The following is a 19,784-nucleotide window of genomic DNA, read 5'->3' on the forward strand; positions in this document are numbered from 1 at the left end:
AAAATGAACCTGTACCTAGTCGTTATCTGAGTATATCTTCAAAAATATCTGATCCTAACTTCTCTACACCAACAATTCGTTGAGTTATGGAATAAGCATTTAAAAACAATTCTTTTGGCAGATTGACGACGCACCTAAAATTTCATAATATACACATTACTCTTTTAAATATCATCGCAGACTGATATGTCACCATTTAGAAGATAATTATAGGCTAACTTTACCTTCAAAGTATCGATATTCGTTCAAAAGCCAAGTTGCTCTTTGATTTTTCGAAGAGCGCACGCGCCCTTTGAATCTTCTAAAGAAAGCCTCACACTAATATTCAACTTCGACGAGGAACTCGGCATGAACTCTTCAACTTCAAGAGCAAAACGAACCTAGACTTAATCCTTCACAGGAACTGAACAACTCGCTCTTAACCTTCCGAAAAAATAATTGCCTAGGATCGCCTGAACGTGACTGATCTTTGTAACGCACTAATAAAAAATCATCCGCGTTGATTCGACACAATTATGACACTGTCGATATGTCAAAAAGAGTTACGACACAGACGGCAACTGGTCTGCTGGTATAGTGGTTAGTTGTCGTGGAATGTCGCTCAGATGTCGCGGGTTCGCGTTTCTCCCAGGGCGACGAAAAATCACTGGCTATCATGATCAGTTACTACTGCAGTGTGGGACAGCGGTGGGAGGTTGAAACCAACATTCTTTGGAAGCTTGAATTTCAAGTCAATGGCCCCTGTGTGCTTGGTCTGTGAATAGGTTTCATCTAACTGAAATAATAATAATAATAATAATAATAATAATAATAATAATAATAATAATAATAATAATAATAATAATAACACAGGAAACATAATTTCTACCACGCAAATAAATAAGGTACCATTCTCATGGGTTACTTGAGGCCTGATAAGAGGACCCACCAAAATTGACCCGAAGAGAAGTAATTCAAAGGAAAACAGAATTTTAATAGGTCAGGGAACCAACGACATGAGGTTCTTCAATAAATTAAAAAAAATAAGAAAATACCAGCTCACAGATTTAGGTCAACCACAGTGACAAAATTGACAGAACCTTTAAAGAACACTTCATCTCCCCTCCAACAGTTCTCTCTCTCTCTCTCTCTCTCTCTCTCTCTCTCTCTCTCTCTCTCTCTCTCTCTCTCTCTCTCAGGGAGATGAAACTATTAAAGAGAATAGATGGGTCTAAGCCACCATGCACTCTTCTTCTTGCTCCATCTCGATAACAATGATGGCCCCCCCAAAAAAAAAATATTTGAAATTTTTATAGAATTTTTAAAATTCAACTACTTGTGTCTCTAACCTTTTCAGTGGAATCAGGCCCACTGTTATTTACTCGAAATCAGGTCATGCATTTCGTTATGGGTTTGAGGAATAAAAATGAATAAAATAAAAAAAAGGGGAAAAAAAATTAGGACTGCATGAGAATAAGATTTTCAGGCACGAGGACGCAAATGATGGATGCAGTCGGAGTATTTTATTTTTTCATCAGAATTTTACTGTAACAAAATACTGCTCTTTGTTTTTGCATGTGCTTTTCACGATTTTATATCATTAAATGCTTGCATTTTGTTTTTAATGCGCTTATCATAATTTTATATAATTAAACGCAATATCACATTTATGTTAAATGTCCCATATTCGTATCTTTTCACATTATACACACCTACACAAACACTCACACACACACACACACAACCATATACATAAATACATACACACATACATATATATATGTGTGTGTGTATATATGTAGATATACAGATATATATTCACATGAATTTTTGTCACTTACACACGCATGACTTTTTCATATTCACAACCATGAAACCACAACAAATGTTTGATACTACATTCCCTATACCCTAGGAATAACACCCAAGGGGAATTATTATTTATAAGGTTTATAAGTGCTCTCGCGCCGGCCAGAACTCGAACTATTGCTTGTTTGTGTGTGTGTGTATATATGTGTGTGTGTGTGAATAAAATGAAATTGTTCTCCCTATTAAGGAATCCAAACACCAAATTACTATATGGGTCAGGGCCGCATCGGCCGCAGCCCAGCCAAGTTCCAAGTTACCTGGGGAGCCAATACTCGGAATCCCAATTAACGAAAACACCGTATTTTAAATCAGAGGTCCTTTTTTAATTCGTCAGGTATGAAGTCCTACGCCAGACGACGAATATTATCCAACGCTTGAAGAGGTATTTCACATTCAACCGAGTCTGGGAGATTTCGAGAGAGTGGATAAGGGATGAATAACGAAAGGGAAATACGTATTATTCATCTGAGTGGTTCCACCGTCTTTTTTTTTTCTCTCTCTCTCTCTCCCTTTTCATGTTTCTCATTCCCTTCATTCCTCTCACTCTCTCTCTCTCTCTCCCTCTCCTTTTTTATGATTCTCATTCCCTCCATTCCTCTCTCTCTCTCTCTCTTTTTCTCCTTCTTCTTCTTCATGTCTCTTATTCCTTCCATTCCTCTCTCTCTCTTTCTCCTTCTGCATGTTTCTCACTCCCTCCATTCCTCTCTCTCTCTCTCTCTCTCTCTCTCTCTCTCTCTCTCTGCTAACAGAGGCTCTACCATCACATAAAAATAGATGACATTTGATCGAGGCCGCCTCCAAGACTAAAAGCAGAACGAACGCATCGAGAGATGAATTATCTACATTTCTGAACATTCTGACGAAACTAATTCGAGTGTAAGTTAGATGCAAGACTTGGAATTTTCACGAAATACATGTAATAAAGTAATTACATATATGTATGAAGTATTTACATGTGCTCGGGACACACGCTTATATTACATGCCTATGCAAATATACATACACATACAGTATATACATATATACACATACACACATATAATATATAAATATATATCTGCACATATACGAGTATATGTTTATATATATACTGTACATATATATTGTGACCTATCCCCCAATTGGCTGTCGGCCTAAGAAACAGATCAGCGCCTGCCCTATGAGCCTACAGAGGCCCAGGAGGTCTTTAACTTTTTAATATATATATACTGTATATATATAATAAACATATATATATGCAGAGAGAGAGAGAGAGAGAGAGAGAGAGAGAGAGAGAGAGAGAGAGAGAGAGAGAGAGAGAGAGAGAGCACGTTTCCCATTAGCTTGGATGAAATCAATACTCATTGATCACCTCTAAGGCTGACATTTACGCAACCATTCGAGAAAAGTTACTCACACCATAGGAGGTACAGATGTCGATTACTCAAGAATTATCCGATGTCCAGAAATTTAATTTTTTCTCGATCACAAGAGCGTGTGCAAATCCGCTTTGATTTTTGAATTATTATTACTTTATTTCCACTCATTTCTCAACGAAACTGGACCACCTCTTTTTCTTTCATAACAACGATATCAGTGGCATCTTAACACATTGTACGTTGTCCGTTCGTTCTTATTTTCCGTAATTGTACCTTAAAGCTGAAATAACACATTTACAAATGAGAGAATTTACTATCTGTTGAAGCTTTTCACATTCATCTCTTCTGGAGGAGGAACACAGAATTTTGGCCAAAAGCCCAAGCGAAGGGACCTATGAGGTCATTCAGCAATGAAATGGAAATTGGCAGTAAAAAGGTCTGAAAGGTGTAACAGGAGGAAAACCTCGCAGTTGCACTATGAATCAATTGTTAGAGAGGGTGGAAAGTAAGATGGAAGAAAGAGAATATGAATGGAGGTACAGTAAAAGGAACGAAAGGGGTTGCAGCAAGGGGTCGAAGGGACGCTGCAAAGAACCTTAAGTAATGCCTACAGTGCAACGTGCGGTGCACTGACGACACTACCCACCTAAGGAGTTCATCTGTTCTGAAACTTAACTTTTTTTATAGTTACATAATTGCATTCTCAACTACGTTATTGCCTCCTTTCCGGCTGCTGATTACCAACTTTTCCTTTCCACAATCACAGAAAAAAAAGAAGATATTAAGAAGGAAATTAAAAGGCGTGAGATCTACGATTCCTAATTCCATTAATGAGACTAGAATTCCAGAATAATTAAGTCTGATTCCACTGTTACAACTGCTTGGCATCAACGGTAATGCTTTTATTGTGCACCAGTCCCTACCATAATTATGCTTTGTCTCCACATTCGTACATCTAATTCCTTATCATTACGTTCTCCATGTACATTTCAGCTCTTTGTACCGAAATAAAACTTCAATTAGACTGTGGGATCGATGGCCAATGATTGCGGAACCTACTTGCATTCTCACAGAAATGAGAAACTGTAAGCTAAATATAGAATAAAAATTGAGAGATAAATACTTATACTTCCCGGTAATATAGTAATTTAAAATCTACATTAGGGTTCGCAGAAGGTTTCCAAGTGGTACTTAAGAAAGTTTCACCAGTATGCCTACGTACACTGATTACGTTGATGATCAATTGCGTAATCAACTTATAATTACAACTTCAACCAGCCGATTAATATTACAGTGTCATTTCATAACGAAGTACACTATAATTTTACATCGAATTAATCTCAGAACTTTTGGGGAACAACGTTGGGAACCTTTCTCCCACAATCTCAATTACCAACTAAATCATAAGACTACTGCTATTACACGAGGGTGAAGCAAGAATGACTAAATGTCACAACAAATGAAGGGAATTTTATTCGGCTCATCAGAGGATATACACCACGTTTAAGAATCCCCCTGATTTGCTAAGGAAAACTTCCAAGGCTCTGAAAGGAAACCGCCTACTCTTGCGGAGGGGACGCGGATCCACTTGGAAAGGATAACCATCCGTCTCACAAAGAAAAGTGTCCTGATCACAAGGGGGAGAGGAAAACTACCCAGAAGCAGACAAGGGCGATCAGTCAGTGGATATTAAAGCTGGAGTATGGAATCAGGCAGTATCAGAGGGGTGGCTACGTCCAGACAGAAGGCATCAAAATAACTCTGGAGACACACTCAGTTATGTGGTGTCACAAGCATTGCTGCTCATTTTATGAGAGGCTGGACAATCAACCACCCCGTTTCCAATAAAGGGGAAAAAAAAGATGGTAGTGTTTTGGCTATACACCTGTGCAAGTGAGACCTTCCGTGACATTTCTCAAGTACTGTTCAAGTGAATATAAATATAAATAACTAAATATATATCTTCCTCGACTGGCTTGTTTAATTATTCATTATATGTTCTTTCCGTCGTTTATTTGTGGACATTCTATGACTGTAAGATTGCCTCTTATGCCTGGTCCTAAGAAAGTTTGTTCGTCTGGCAAAAACTAAAGCAATAAATTGCAAGAGAAACTCAATTCCAAATAGAATGAACTTAAAGCTCCACCATCCCTTAAAAACACTAAGTCGAGTCGGAGCAATATGTGGGCACCAGCAGCAGAAATTTAATTAAAAGAAATTATGGCAAGGTAATGGGAGCGAGGCCACCCCACCCCCTTGAAAAAAGGACACTGAAATTCCGTAAAAATCGTGGAAAATGACGATCCTCAGGTAACTGTTAGCATTCCATTAAAACTTGGGAGACTGTAGCGTAATGGCAGACTTTCCTTCGTCCAGAATTCTCTGAGGCAAGGAGGAGGTGATTTTCAACAAATACTGATGATGTCGCGTTTGGGAGCTTGCTCCAGAAGTTGGAGGATAAATTTCATTATCTTGAATACAAGTAAATTGATGTTTACTCCCAAATCTCATTATCTTTAAATATAGATAGACTGGTGTTTACTCCCAAATTTCATTTCTTAGATGCAGGTCATTTGATGTTTACTCCCAAATTTGATATCTTAAGTTGTTGAAATACTCACAAATTTCATATCTTAAATACAGATAGACTGGTGTTTACTCCCAAATTTCATATCTTAAATATAGGTAATTTGACGTTTACTCCCAAATTTCATATCTTAAATATAGGTAAATTGGTGTTTACTGACCAATTTCATTTCTTAAATATAAGTAAACTGATGTTTACTAAGGTAAAAACTACTAGGTGGGTGAGCTATGGACCTTTTTTAAACATCAGCAAGGAGCTTCCCCGAAGTTGGAAGATAAAGTTTAAATCTTAAATAAAGGTATACTGATGTTTACAAAGGTCAATAATATTATGCTAGGTTAACTATGGATCTTTTACAAACATCAACAGCATGACTTTCCACATGGAAATAATTCTCAAGAATGACTGTACTTGAAGAGTGCACAAATGTTTTCTTACTCACTGTGAAAAACTGAATACTTATTTTTCATGATTTTCCAGCCATGGGCTAGAAAAAAAGGATTGAAAAGCTTATCCTATTTAACAATTTCTTGTTTATATTATATATATACATATATATATACACATATAATATATATTATATATATATATATATATATATATATATATATATATATATATATATATATATATATATGGCATATATCGTATAATATATATATATAATCGCATATACACTCAATACTCTGAAAATGATAAACCTAAAATGATGAACCTAACTGCTTCTTTATCACGATTCCGTGGCTTTACATGGAACTTTAAATCCTAATTTCGACTCAAATCACATCAATATGAAATGATTTTATTTTTCATAATGACGTCAAGTGCTTACTGTCGAAACAAAAAAAGACAGATACAACCGTTCTGCGAGGTATCAAGGTATTTTTCGCGATGAGTTTTTTCCCAAAACGTACAGAGGAGCAGTCCAAGAGGGCTTAAGGAAACAATGCAATGCCTCGCTTAGATGTAAGCAATAACAATACGATGAAAATTAGTCGGCGGAAGAATAAGTGTTTGGATGGGGCTGTTCCTGGAAATCCTGGTTCTCTCTCTCTCTCTCTCTCTCTTTTTCTGGAAGCTCTCTCCTCCCTTTCCCCTCTTTATCTCTTTCTTTTTCTTGGAAACCATCCTCTCTCTCTCTCTCTCTCACTCTCCCTCGGGAAACATTTCTCTCTCTCTCTCTGGAAATCCTCTTTTTCTCTCTATCTTTCTCTCTCTCTCTCTGGAAATCGTCCTTTTCTCTCTATCTCTCTCTCTCTGGAAACCCTCCTTTTCTCTCTATCTCTCTCTGGAAACCCCCTTTCTCTCTGGTAACATTCCCCCCCGCCTCTCTCTCTCTGGAAATCCTCCTTCTCTCTCTCTGTGGAAACCCCCTTTCTCTCTTTCTCTCTCTGGTAACATTCCTCTCTCTCTCTGGAAACCCTCCTCTTCTCTCTCTCTCTCTATCTGTCTCTCAAGCAAACTGATTAAAACGAAAAGTTACTTCGAAATCCACTCGGCCAGTCATTTACACAATAATCCTTTTCATCCTATTTCAGGATCACCAACAATTTCATTATTTTCACCCAACGAGTCTGAACTCGCGGCTGTTGGGAGTCCTGGTAGACTTTCCCCCCCTCCCCCTCCAACCCCCGAGGGCAGACAGAAGCCAGAGCATGACGTCTGTCTCCGGTAAGTTTTATTTGCATCTTCCTGTTTATTATTCTCGCCGACATCACCTCCGAAGACCACGTTCCAACGAAGCGCAATAAAACGATCGGCGATAAATGCGACAGTTCCTTAAGAATGGCTAAATTGGCCAGGTTAAAGCTTCGGTATTGATCGTCATGCACCACTTTCTCTCTCTCTCTCTCTCTCTCTCTCTCTCTCTCTCTCTCTCTCCTCTTTCCGCGCGCATCTTCTTTCGCTCTCTCGAGTGAATGTTTCAGGATTTTTTTTTCTTCTTCTTCTTCTTGTCTCTCTTACACGAGATATTCTTTGGCTCAAAATTTCGCTCACGACCCGGGAGGGAGTTTTGACTGCAAATTCAGTGGATTCGCCTCTCCGCTTATTTTTACTTTTCCTGGACCTCTCGTGTTCCTGGTTCTTTTGTGAATTTAGGATGATTTTCAAGACACCTCGCGACTGGGCCGACCCTCTTTCTTCCAACCTTGTTTTGTCGCTAGTGCGCAGTCGCAAAAAAAGAGGAAAACAAGCTGGAAAGATGAGATTTGTCAAATATTTGATAAGTATCCCATAAATACTGAATGCTTACTCACTCCTTTTGGCTCACGGGGTCTCCTGTTACTCAAGACTCCTCATGTCTGTTACAAGTCTGCACATTCTGACAAGGCTAGGGCGCTGGGACCTATGAGGTCATTCAGCGCTGAAAGGGAAATTGACGCTAAAAAGGTTTCAGAGGTGTAACGGGAGGAAAACCTCCCAGTTGCACCATGAATCAGTTGTCAGGAGAGGGTGGAAAGTGAGATGGAAGAAGGAAAATATAAATGGAGGTACGGTAAAAAGAATGAAATGCAGCTAGGGGCCGAAGGAAGGCTGCAAAGAACCTTAAGTAATGCCTATAGTGCAACGCAGGAAGTGCACTGATGGCAATGGCCCCCCCCCCTACAGGGCTGACACAATACTCAGCCCTCTTCTATACTCTGGGCTTATGGCCGGCATGAGGAACAACGCCTCACGTCTTCATGGTAGTTTTCCCTACCAAGAACAAATACAAATGGAATAATATACACCTGACTGATATCCCTAGTATTGGTTGGTCGGGTGGTAAGTACTTGGGACGGGGACAATATCCGTCATTTAACAAAGTTAACAAAGCAGCAACTGCCCGTAGCTCTTCCTTCCTAAACAGTAAACATAACATCCACTTCATGGATAAAGTTTAACTAAAGTTACCACTAACAAAGGCAGCGTTTTCCTTGTAGCTCTTTATATATTTACTCATGATATGCCTCTGGATCAACCTGAACACTTGCGTCAGGAGAGGACACTTCAAGTGAGTAGATAACAGGAACATATATTTACTATATCACAGACGTTTCACACACTTAATAAGGAGCATCATCAGGGAGAAGTTCAACACTGAAGATGACGTCAATGCGGAGTGTGATACAGCGGTAATAGAAAGAAATGGTAACTAGGATTCTTCTTCAAGGAATAGTCCTATTCGTCATTCCATTTTCCAGCCGAGAGCAGCCAGATTTGCTGGACATCAACACTTAAATGCAGTAAATGTGCCTCACTGTCGAACTTCTCAGTTCCAGAGGTCCTTTATTCATCTCATTATTGTACTGTGGAACAGCCTCGCTGAGGATGTCGGGCAACTGGAACTTCGGAAGTTCAAGCAAAGATACAATGCATTACTGCCTTAATGCAATTCTCCGGCATTTTAATAATATACTTACTTTTTTATTTATTTATTCATTATTTTGTGATTTATCTGTTTATCTAATAAATGATCTCCTATTTCTCTATTTCCCTTTGTCTTCTGTTACTTCTTTCGAATGAACTTCTTGTTCTTTGGAAACTTGAATCTCAAGTCAATGGCCCCTTTGGTGGGCTTGTTCCATATGAACAGGGTTCATTTTTTGAATAATAATAATAATAATAATAATAATAATAATAATAATAGTGACTATATTCATGATTAAGTATAAATCAAACTCTGTCATCAGGGTTTGATGACAGCTTACCTTAGCCTGTGTCGATTCGTCGACTCCACTGTCATGGCCCTCCTCTGGAAGAAGAAAAGGGAAAAAAGCAACGCGTTAAAACCTCCACAAACCAGTTTCGAAATGGTTAATTAGTCCTAAGAATAACTTCAGTTAAGATTTAGTATTAAAACCAAGAATAAGCAGAATGCTAACAAAGAGTTTAGTAGTAATGAAAAGATCAGACGAAGCTGTGCTCCTCTGTTGAAAGTTACTCGTAATATGAACTGCATCTGAAGCTCTACATGCGGCTTTTGAAACTTTAATACTTGAATTGACAATTACTCCAAGAGATCGATTACAAGTGGTACTCACAGTAAACATAAACGAAGAAAAACAAGATACAAAGAAAGCTCGTTAACTTAGGAACTACATTAAAACGAAACTTTTTTTGAACAATGCAAAGAAAAGAGAAAGATGTCAAATCTGGATTTCACAGAAAAATTCAATGTGGCTGGATGTACCTTACCTTTCCCTTCAACCAGCAGTGAACTTATAATTAGCATGTATAAAAATAAAGACGTTTTAAACTGCATTTAACTTCTTGAACACATGAGCCAACATTTGTATCAGCACAGGCCTACAGATCTGCTTACAGTAGGAGGCTGGGAGAGAGAGAGAGGGACAGAGAGACTGGCTACATAATTCAGTGACAAACAAATTCTTTCCTTCAGTGTGCGATGCATTGTAAGCTCATGCGTTTGGGATCTCAAAGTGTTTCCAAAGACATTGTGTCCCACTGTTGCAAAGAAACCAACAAACAGTGTACCAGGGATTGGGAACTGGAGGGTCGGGAAGGGGGGGAACAGTAGGTGGTGACTGGAAGGGGCACTGTGACCACTTAGCATTTTGGGTAGGGGGGTGGGGTACAGTGGTGGGAGAGGGGCGTACTCTAAAAAAGAAAGAAAGGGGAAACTAGGGGGCATTAGGCAAACAGCAGTTTGTCAACACAGGGTAAACAGCCAGTAACACTTTCTTGAAATAACTAGGAGAGACATTACCTTTATGCTTCAGCATCATGGCAAAAAAGGAGACGGTAAAAAAAAAAAGCAACCCACATGACATTGGATACAAGAGAATCAAAATGTACAAAAATATGCTCATCTAATTCTAAAACAGCAGCAGTTTTAACAGGTATTTGTAGTTTCTCTAGGATACTCTAAATCTAAACTATATAACTTAAATAATTAACAAATGGCTTATACATTAAACACTAAAAGAAGAGATGCGTACAAATAGACCTCGTATATAATATAAATATATAAAACATATATATGTGGAATGTGTAACTCTAATATATTCCTAAGGTCAAAATAAAAGTCTCCAATGTGACGGTGAGGTTTAGCATCATCTAGAACATCACTGTGAACATGATGATGAGAATCTGTTTTCTACTGCAAAAATAAAGACTCTGTGGTCATATAGGTCTAGGCAGCCCCTTTTTCTTGAAGGCTGCGAGAGTTTATCCAGTTGTGTATAGAAGCAGCATCATCTTTTAAAGGCTTTCCATTGGTCGTACCGGATGGTGTTGGATGCCGAGACTCACAAAAGCTTGGCCTTTAGGGTGGAAAAAAAAATTATGTATATTTTTTCAATTATCTTTTTTTTTATATCAATATTATTTTTGGGTTCTCATGCAGTGACTCTCAAGGGCTTCCAGAGCGTGGAGAGGTGTGTCCATTAGTTTTGATTTAGGGGGGAAACAGGGAGGCAGCAAGAACAGCAGCACTTCATACATGAGGATGGATTTGATGATGATGATGATGGTCATGGCAGGCGTGAGAGTAAGGGGTTGGGGCAGGGATGTGGGGGGGAGGTGGTAAGAAGGCACAGGAAAGTTTGTAAACAAAGAAACAACCATATAAACAAATAAATAAACAAACAGACAGTAGGTTGGGCCAGATCAGATAGCACCGTTATCTTCCTTTCTAAAGGTGTAAGCGGTGTATACTTGGTTATATTTTTCTTATCTTTCTTTCTTTCAGGGGAAGTAAATGTTTGGGTTGCTCAAAAAGCAAAACAAAAGTTCTCCCTCGCGTGCAGTTGGAGCGGCGGCCCCATCACAGGCATTGCAGTGCTGCTGGCAACACAAGAGTTTGGCCTGAGAACGAGACAGAAAGAGGCACAGAGAGAGAGAGAGAGAGAAAGTCAGAGATGGGAGAGAGATCAATGCACTGGGAGTGGACAGACTGAGAGACAGGTAAAAGACAGCAAAAAGTGAAAAAATAAATAAAGTTTAACAGCTTCAGCCAGCAGCATGCACAGCAGTCGCAGCAACAGCAACAGCATCTGGAGCAGGAGCAGATTCATCGTCGTGCCAAGCTCTGCAACTCATCACGAAGCCTGACTTGTGTGAGGAAGCTGGTGTGTGTGGTGGAAGACAGTAAGGAGAGAGAGGACAGAACTGTGCGCGTCATAACAACCACTGTTTGTGAGTGAAAGTGTCATTATGTGATGAAGCCTAAGGTGGACCTGACTGGAGCCTAAGCCTGCCCCAAACAGTCGCATCAAGAGTGTCAGTTTGGAATCTCAATCGGGTGAAAGCCCAGACATGCGGGTATACTACAGGAAGGATATCTTGGTGAGGTGATATTTTCTGCAGTTCCAAACAAAGAGAAGTTACCGCTGTCAAGTCCTGACAGCATCTTTTCCTTGCCATCATGACTTCTTAAGGAGCAGCCAACATTTATAAGTTGAAAAGATTAATATCACTTCAACAAAGATAATGAAATATTCTACTACTACTACGCTACAAAGAAAGTTGGGAGTTCTGAATGCAAAAGGAATAATGTCAATCAATTACTATTATGCTCTGTTGTGTACAGTGTTCGAAGAATAGCATACTCAGTCTTTGAAAGGCAATACAACATAACAGACACACAACAACCACCAGTCTCACCATACATGGAAATCCGTGTAAAGAATTGAACTAGAAAACTTTGAGTAAATTATCATGTCCTACAAAATTTAGTGACACCCTACTGAATGTTAAGAGTATCTACTGGTACAGTAACTTAACTGTCCAAGGACTAACTCTGACACAAGTGTGGGTATATGCTCATTAAGAAGAAACAATGCAGTGAAGTGACAAGTAAATAAACACAGGAAGGCTCAGCTACAATGAGATCGTCTACAGTGGACAATTGCGAAGAAGGTTGTGGAATTGGCAAATTTCGTGCTTTCTATACATTTTTTTACTAACTCTTCAAAAATGGTGCCCAATCTACAGGGAACAAGATCCATTCCAAAGGAAAGTATGCACAAGAGCAGCTTCAGAGAGATGTTACTGAGCAAGGCAACGGCTCCTCAGATGTGACAAACATGTTTCCTCTTTGGCAGGCCACTCTTAAATATCTTGTTGTGGTCTAATTGCTTCCATTTTTATAAAGGGTACCCATAACGATGTAAGGCATTATCGCCCGCTCATCTTTCCCCTTTGCATTTGGTTATGAATCAGCTTTCCAAACAAATTCAGTCACAGATCAGCAGCTATTATATTTGAGCAATTTGTTCTCTTGCAAATAATCATAAGGCAGGTGTTACGACAAGATATTTATGAGCAAAGTTACAACAGTAATTCAGGTCAAACAAAATGATTACCATCAGCAGCTTTATAGGGAAAAACGAAAAAAGGGGAACTTGCTTGACAATTGCCACGAACGTACATCAGAGGTTAACGTCACATTACTTTGGACAAAGTGCTCAGGAGCATCAAGCAGGACACAGGCAAGGTTCAGGTGGGCACTAAGGTATTTGGAGTACTTCCAACACTAAACTCTTGTCAATGCTACGCATCATTAGCTAAGAGGTTTCTTGGGTATTCATGCAACCAAGTTTTTATTGGATGATCTGAACCTGTGATCTATCATTATGATCGACAATGCTGTCACATTTGTAAATAAGTAAACACACTCCATGTGCTATTATCATTTAGGTGAAATACTTTAATCCCTGCACTGAAAATTAAGTCATGCTTCTTGCACACTGAAATGACTTTGAAGGTTATCTAACTGACTTAATTCTGTTCTACAGACTTTACAAAAGTTATGAGGTGTGTAAGTACTTCACTTGTACACTTCAAGCAAAAATGGTTACCATCAACTAGAATTAGGAGCTAACTTTTTAAACTGTGTATCTTACCTTTTATCTTCATCCTTTTAGTACAATGGACTATCCTATATTAACTAACCCTTAGCTAAAATAGGATCAGTAACGTTAGCTGAAAACAGTACCTTAGATAGACGGCCAAAAACTGACAGAGAGGACGTCTGGTCTTTGTCAGTACATTTAAGTATGTTCCCCCCTCTTTCTACTGATATGAACCGTTTTGAAATCTACCTAGATAATGCTGTATTTAAAAATCTTTGCTAAAAAAGTCATCTACAAATGTTAAAAGCCTTATGCCATTACTTGAAATGAATGTAATTGGTCAAAAGTATGCAACCCTGAACTACACTGTACATCTTTTGAAGTACTTTTCCCTTAAGTGCCTCTCCTGGCCCAACTGCTAGAATGCCTGTAGTGTCCTCAGGAAACATGTAAAAAAACAAAAAAACGTAAAAACAAAATCATATGTAACAAAGCTGCGCGAGAGGGCTTAAGCTTGGCGTCGCGGCGTCGCAGTGCCACGCCAATCTGACCTGACCTGACCTGACCTCAGGTTGTGATGGACCTTCCCCTCGCACACCCCATAAAGACTCAGCCTCTGTGACTGACCTGAATGGTGGCTGTCATGATGTTCTACCGGAATGGAGCTTCTACTAAAGGAGATTGAGTGACAATAATGAACTGTTCTGAAGAGTCTCAGATTAAAATAAATAACTAACAAAAACAAACATTACAATTATGAGCTACATTATAACTAAAAAGAGACATTACTTCCTAGTTCGATGTTCTCTTAAACATGGTATGATAAGTCTTCCTCCTTAACCTAATGATATTTAACAAACTTCTCAGTAGATGCTCCTTCTGATTCTGTCAAATATTTCTTTGAATAACATCATTCTACTGACAACTGATCAGCCACTATCCTGGTCACAACAAGGGTATTTTCACCAAGCAAATCCCTTCTGTCGACAGTTCACCTTGTTTTCTGACTAAACATGTTTAGATTACCAATTAGTTACAATAACAATCAACTTTTTTTCATCATAAAAGCTTTCTTGTCCTTTCTTGAGGCATACTTTGGAACATGATTGTGTTACGTAACAGGTTTATACAAATTTTGAACTGAAACCAAATCATTAGGACAATGAAAACACCACATCAGTCAAACTCGGCCATAAAACCTGGCCCTGCAATCTACTACTTCCCGTGAGAGTCGACAGAACGCGTCTTTGCTTTGTGAAACCAGAGGCTCCCCTGACTTATTTAAAGAGATAGTGAAGGGGCCCTTGAGTCCTCCTACTCCTCCTCCTCCTGCCACTTCTTCCGCACCTGCTCGTCTTCGTCGGGCAGATCTGCGGGGCCTCTTAGACGACAATGTCTTTTTCGGAGTCCTTGCACCCTCAGCCTTTGGCTCTTCTTTCTCCTTCCCTGCCTTTCTTGGTGTTTTGGGTTCCTCCTCCCCCTTCTCTTTCTCATCAGCCTTTTCCTCTTCTTTGTCTTCGGCTTCCTTTTCTCCCTTTTCCTCATCTTCTTCTTTCTCTTCCTCCTTATCAGATTCTTTGTCTTCTTTTGCCTCTTCTTCCTCTTCTTCCTCTTCCTCCTCTTTGTCTTCTGCTGCTGCTGCTTCTTCTCCTTCTTCTTCTTCCTCTTCCTCTTTTTCCTTTGCTTCTTTGTCTTCTTCTTCCTTTTCTACCACTCCTTTTTCTTCTGGCTCTTGTGAAACCTCCGCATCCTTCTCATCGGCTTCTTTTTCTTCGCCCTTATCTTCGGCTTCTTCGGCTTTAGCCTCTTCCTTCTCACCTTCTTTCTCTTCTTCGACTTCGGCTTTGGTTTCTTCTTCCTTTTCTGCTTTCAGATCAGGAGCTTTGCTGACAGCCACTTCCTCCTCTTTGGCCTCAGGCTCATCCTTCTCTGGTTTCGCATCTGCCTCTTTTTCTGGTTTACTCTTTTCCTCTGCTTCGGGTTTACTCTTTTCCTCTGCTTCAGGTTTACTCTTTTCCTCAGCTTCAGCCTTGCTCTTTTCTTCAGCCTCTGATTTACTCTTTTCTTCAGCCTCAGATTTACTCTTTTCTTCAGCCTCAGATTTACTCTTTTCCTCTGCTTCAGATTTACTCTTTTCTTCAGCTTCAGCCTTGCTTTTTTCTTCAGCCTCAGATTTACTCTTTTCCTCAGCCTCAGATTTACTCTTTTCTTCGGCCTCAGACTTGCTCTTTTCCTCTGCCTCTGATTTACTTTTATCCTCCGCTTCACTTTTCTCCTCAGGCTCTTCTTTACCCTTGTCTGCGGCTTCTAATTTGCTCTTGTCTTCAGCTTCAGGCTTACTCTTGTCTTCAGCGTCGGGTTTACCTTTTTCCTCAACTTCAGACTTAACTTTTTCTTCAGCTTCAGACTTACTCTTTTCTTCAGCTTCAGATTTACTTTTTTCTTCTGCCTCTGGCTTACCCTTATCTTCTGCCTCTGATTTACTCTTTTCTTCAGCTTCAGATTTACTTTTTTCTTCAGCTTCAGATTTACTCTTTTCTTCTGCCTCTGATTTGCTCTTTTCTTCAGCTTCAGACTTACTCTTTTCTTCAGCTTCAGATTTACTTTTTTCTTCGGCCTCTGGCTTACTCTTTTCTTCAGCTTCAGATTTACTCTTTTCCTCAGCTTCAGATTTACTTTTTTCTTCTGCCTCTGACTTACTCTTTTCTTCAGCTTCAGATTTACTCTTTTCTTCAGCTTCAGATTTACTTTTTTCTTCAGCTTCAGATTTACTTTTTTCTTCAGCTTCGGATTTACTCTTTTCTTCTGCCTCTGGCTTACCCTTATCTTCTGCCTCTGATTTACTCTTTTCTTCGGCTTCAGATTTACTCTTTTCTTCAGCTTCAGATTTACTTTTTTCTTCTGCCTCTGATTTACTTTTCTGTTCTGCTTCACTTTTCTCTTCAGCTTCTTCCTGATCCTTAACGTCAGCCACTACTGCACCTTTATCTGCTACCGATTTACAAATTTCTTTGGCCTCTGATTTACTCTTTTCTTCTGCCTCTGATTTACTCTTTTCCTCTGCTTCTGACTTACTCTTTTCTTCTCCTTCACTTTTTCCTTCAGATTCAGCCTTACTTTTTTCTTCCTCTTCTGCCTTCTTTTCATCTGGTTTAGATTTTTCATCATCTGATTTACTTTTATCCTCTGCTTCTGATTTACTCTTCTCTTGAGCTTCAGATTTACTTTTCTCTTCAGCTTCAGATTTACTCTTGTCATCAGCTAAGGATTTAGTCTTGTCATCAGCTTCACTTTTTTCATCTTCAGATTTTCCCTTTTCTTCTGCCTCAGATTTAGCTTTTTCTTCTGCTTCAGATTTGCTCTTTTCTTCAGCTTCAGATTTGCTCTTTTCAGCTTCAGATTTGCTCTTTTCAGCTTCAGATTTGCTCTTTTCTTCAGCTTCAGATTTGCTCTTTTCAGCTTCAGATTTGCTCTTTTCTTCAGCTTCAGATTTGCTCTTTTCTTCAGCCTCCACTTTAGCCTTGTCTTCAGTCTCAGATTTGCTCTTTTCTTCAACCACGGATTTACTCTTGTCTTCTGCTTCAGATTTGCTTTTTTCCTCGGCTTCAGACTTACTCTTTTCCTCAGGCTCAGCTTTACTCTTTTCATCCTCAGATTTAGTTTTATCGCCTTCAGGTTTACTTTTCACTGACTCATCTGATTTACTCTTTTCAGATGCTTCAGCTTTGCTCTTTTCTTCTTCTGATTTGCTCTTGTCCACTTCTGACTTACTCTTCTCTTCTGGTTCATGTTCATCCTTTTCTCCTTTACTTTTCTCTTCAGCTTCAGATTTACTCTTGGCTTCTGACACACTCTTATCGCTGGTTTCAGGTTTGCTCTTATCTTTTACGTCTGATTTATCCTCAGCTTCTGACTTACTCTTCATTGCTTCTGACTTACTTTTGTCTTCTGGCTCTGACTTCAAGCTCTTTTCTTCTATGTCTGATGTTATACTTCTTTCGTCTTCAGAGATAGACTTAACATCGGCCTCAGTTCTGCTTCTCTCGGCTTCAGATTTACTCTTCTCCTCTGCTTCTGAAACAGACTTGTCATCAACATCTTTACCCTTGCCTTCAGATTCTATCGGCTTACCCTTGGACTTATCCTCAGTTTCCGATTTCCCCTTTTCGTCCTGTTTCGATTTGTCTTCTGTGGCAGATTTATCAGTTTTAGTCTTTTCGTCCAACTTTGATTTGCTCTCTTCCTCGGCTTTGCTCTTCTCTTGCGTTTCTGATGTACTTTTCTCTTTTCCAGGTTCATCCTTTGCAGCACCTTCTGGCTTGCTCTTTTCGTCGCTCAATTTACTCTTGTCCTCAGTCACAGATTTGCTCTTTTCTTCAGCCACTGACTTACTTTTATCTGCTGCTTCTGATTTTGTCTTTTCCTCAGCCTCTGACTTACTTTTATCTGCTGCTTCTGATTTTGTCTTTTCTTCAGCCTCTGACTGGCTCTTGTCCGATGTTTTCACACTTTTGTCACCTAAAGATTTAACAGATTCTGCGTCACCCTTATCACTCTTGGCATCCGAGTCATCTTTTCCCTCGTCTTTTTCCTTTTCCTCTTTGTCCGCTTTTTCCTTATCACTACTGACATGGTCTTCACGCTCATCAACACCTTTGCTTGTGCTTTTATCACCATCACTTGACTCATCCCCATTCCCTACTTTCCCATCATCATGCTTTTCACTTCCCTTATTACCTTGCCCTTGAGACCCAACTGCTGATGATGCATCTGCCCCTTCCTGATCCCCTGACGAAGAAGGTTTCTCCTCCCCTGGCTTTTCTTGCTGTGGCGGTTTTTCTGCCGTCGACTTCTCTTCAGATTTACTACCGTCATCTTTACCTTTACTGGACTCCGCGTCGGCATCACCATCGTCCCCTTTGGATGATGACTTGTCATCCTGAACGGCACTGTCATCCTTGCCCTTACTCTCGTCAGACTTTGTGCTATGATCGTCTCCATTTTCCTCCTTCTTGGAAGGCCCGTTACTGACAGAACCTCCTTGAGCTGTGTGTTGGTCAGCAGCAGACTGCTGGTCTTTTGCCTCTGGGCTGCTGTCGTGGCTTGCTTGACTTTTAACGGAGGCGTTGTCACCATCGGAGGTGCCGTTCTTATCACCGTTAGAAGTGCCGTTTTTGTCGCCACTGGATTTCCCATTTTTGTCACCGTTCGATGCGCCTTTTTTGTCATCTTTGGAGTCCCCGTTGTCAACGCTGACATCTTTGTGGTTCTTGCCATCCACGCTCTCACCCGCTTTGCTGGGGGTGTCAGCCTTTGCTGGAGGAGGTTTCTCTATCGTTGGTGGCATGACAAAGACACCGACGGGTTTTTCACTGTGATCAATCTTCCCGGAGAGAGGGCGATCATGACCATTGGGAGACCCGTTGAATGCCATTTTCTGGGAGTCAGTTGCCTTCATCACCACGTCGTCGTTGTCATCGTGGGCCACGCCATTGCCCGAGGCGCTGGGACTCCTGCCGTCCATAGTGAGTGTTTAAAGCCCGGGGAGGGGGATTTTATGCTGGTCAAGAGGGTCGGCAGTGTTTGTCAGACACCTAAATCAACGCTGCTGCTGTGCGCCTCTGCTGATGCTGCTATCTCACCAACCACACCTGCATCGAGAAATCCATTTACGACGAGCTGTATAGCGCAAGAAGAATATTTGGGAGGTGAAGGGGGGTCATTTATAAGGGCACCATAAGAGGGGAAAAGACAAAAAGTACAGCAAGGAAGGAATTTCTCTGATTTTGTTTACGTTTCCTGTTCTCGTATGTCACGACAGAACCTTACCTCAAAGATGCTGGCTGGGAGAGTGATGGTTTATCAGTCGCTCTTCAGAGTGTGGGCTGTGTCCCACCAGCAGTCGTCTGTGGGTATTATAAAAACAGGTCATCATTCATTCTCTCTCTCTCTCTCTCTCTTTCTCTTTCTTCGCTCTACCATGCAAACAAACTCGCTCAAGGTGGTGTCACACGGACGACTGTTTTCGGCATCTAGGGTATTTTTTCATTGAGACAGGTACATTGTCGCATAAAAGTTTCTTCCATAGTTTCGAGTCTTCTCCCAAAAAAGTTACTTCTATAAGTATCAGTCTAAGTAATGTACTCCATGCCATTCAGGTCATACACCAACTAACTACCAAATTCTAAAGGT

General features: G+C 40.1%; 1 protein-coding gene across 1 annotated transcript in view; it reads right to left on the reverse strand.

Annotated features, from left to right (window-relative positions):
* LOC136849460 (axoneme-associated protein mst101(2)-like) overlaps positions 1–19,116 on the reverse strand; it is a 63,785-nt gene extending 44,669 nt beyond the window's left edge. The window contains exons 1-2 of the mRNA XM_067122810.1: positions 14,940–19,116; positions 9,486–9,529 (exon numbers count right to left, since the gene is read on the reverse strand). Coding sequence (XP_066978911.1) covers positions 9,486–9,529; positions 14,940–19,116 — 4,221 coding nt within the window. The remainder of the gene's footprint in view (positions 1–9,485; positions 9,530–14,939) is intronic.
* Between the last annotated feature and the right edge of the window lie 668 nt (positions 19,117–19,784).

The sequence above is a fragment of the Macrobrachium rosenbergii genome, chromosome 21, assembly GCF_040412425.1.
Source record: "Macrobrachium rosenbergii isolate ZJJX-2024 chromosome 21, ASM4041242v1, whole genome shotgun sequence".
Classification (NCBI taxonomy): Eukaryota; Metazoa; Arthropoda; class Malacostraca; order Decapoda; family Palaemonidae; genus Macrobrachium; species Macrobrachium rosenbergii.